Source organism: Mastomys coucha, unplaced genomic scaffold, assembly GCF_008632895.1.
Source record: "Mastomys coucha isolate ucsf_1 unplaced genomic scaffold, UCSF_Mcou_1 pScaffold11, whole genome shotgun sequence".
Lineage (NCBI taxonomy): Eukaryota > Metazoa > Chordata > Mammalia > Rodentia > Muridae > Mastomys > Mastomys coucha.
The window spans coordinates 33,853,508-33,855,177 of NW_022196893.1; the positions used below are offsets into that span (position 1 = coordinate 33,853,508).

The window sequence follows — 1,670 nt, forward strand, 5'->3', positions numbered from 1 at the left end:
ACCTGTCTCTGCCTTGCAAATGTTGAGATTAATGGCGTGTGCCACCATTACCTGGCTCTGTTACGAGATTTCTGTAGCTGTTTTGTCCTGCCCATTGCCACTTTTCTCCTTTTATTTTTATTTCAGGTGATCATGGAGCTCAACTTGGCCTTCATGGATCTGGCGGTGATGGGATACATGATGAGACAGCAGGTGGAGAAGAAGGAGAAAACAGTCCTGATCCCCAACCCCAAGCTGGTCGCAGGACTCGACGGGAGGCATGTACATGCCCCTATTGTAAAGACAGTGAGGGAAGGTGAGTTCATTTTCTTGAATATAGGACTTTTCTTTCTTTCTTTCTTTTTATATAGAATTAAACAATAAACATAGAAATATGAGGAAAAGTGTATAATTTTACTATTTAAGACATAGGAGAGGGCTGGAGAGATGGTTCAGTGGTTAAGAGCACTGACTGCTCTTCTAGAGATCCTGAGTTCTATTCCTAGCAACCATATGGTGGCTCACAACCACCTGTAATAGGATCCCTTGTCTTTTTCTGGTGTGTCGGAAGAAAATGACAGTTGTAGTCTCACGTGTGTGTAATCCCATCTTGTGTGACAGACTCCTGGGGAGGTATAACACACACATGTGTCTATTTAACCCCAGATAGGGAGTATATGAATAAAATGAGGGCTTTGGCACCAGATATATAAAGTTGAGGTCATGACCATGACTGTTCCAAGGTGTGCTTGAAGGGAAGGTTTTTATTGTTAAAGCCAGAGGCACTGAAGAGTCCAGAGCAAGGGGAGAAAGTAGTAGACTAAATAACGACCAGTAGATTGTACTTGCCCATAACAGGAGAGAGAATGGGGTAGAAAGTGAGAAAGAAGAATGAGAGGCAAGAGAGCACGTGTGTGGGGGAATGATAATTTTAGGGAGGAAAGATTATAAGCTGGAAAAGTTCAGGGTAGGAAGCAGGGTGAAAAGACTTAGGATGGAGCTAGGTATTTGCAATATGTGTCGGTTTTTTTTCTGTTTTGGTCGGTTTTTGTTTTTGAGACAAAATCTCACTATTCCACTTCTGCTTTAGCCTCCCAAGTGCTGGGATTAAAGACATGTGGTCTGCCAAGCTCAGCATCTTTTCTTTTCTTTCCTTTTTTATTATTTGTTTGTTTTTGAGACAGGGTCTCTTTATGGAGCCCTGGTTATTCTGGAACTCACTATGCAAACCAGGTTGGCTTTGAATTCACAGAGACACTCCTGCCTCTGCCTTCCCAAAGCTTGGATTAAAGTTGTGAGGTCCCACCCAGCTCCTGTGAATGTAAATATAACTTTTATCCACCTGATGTAATTATCCTCTAACCTAGGCCTGGAAATCTTCAGCCTCTGAGATTTACTGCTGAGTAAGCCCCCTGGGGTTTTTTTGTTTTGTTTTTAGAGACTGGGTTTCTCTATGTAGTCCTGGCTGTCCTGGAACTCACTCTGTAGACCAGGTTGGCCTTGAACTCAGAAATCCACCTGTCTCTGTCTTTCGAGTGCTAAAGGTATTAAAGGCAAGCCCCATCACTGCCTGGCCTGAGTAAGCACTTGTTGGCTGCCTCAATTCAGCTATTCTGGCTCAGAACTTCTCTCAAAGCTGATTGATTCAAATAGGCTTCTTTCTTTCTTTCTTTTTTCTTTTTCTTTTTTTT

At 42.6% G+C, this 1,670-nt stretch overlaps 1 protein-coding gene across 3 annotated transcripts in view; it reads left to right on the forward strand.

The window, feature by feature from the left end:
• The window catches only part of Sp1 (Sp1 transcription factor), a 22,974-nt gene that overhangs the window by 12,133 nt on the left and 9,171 nt on the right, over window positions 1–1,670 (forward strand). For all 3 annotated transcript variants that reach the window (XM_031356846.1, XM_031356843.1, XM_031356833.1), the window contains exon 4: window positions 127–295. In XM_031356846.1, the coding sequence (XP_031212706.1) occupies window positions 127–295 (169 nt within the window). The remainder of the gene's footprint in view (window positions 1–126; window positions 296–1,670) is intronic.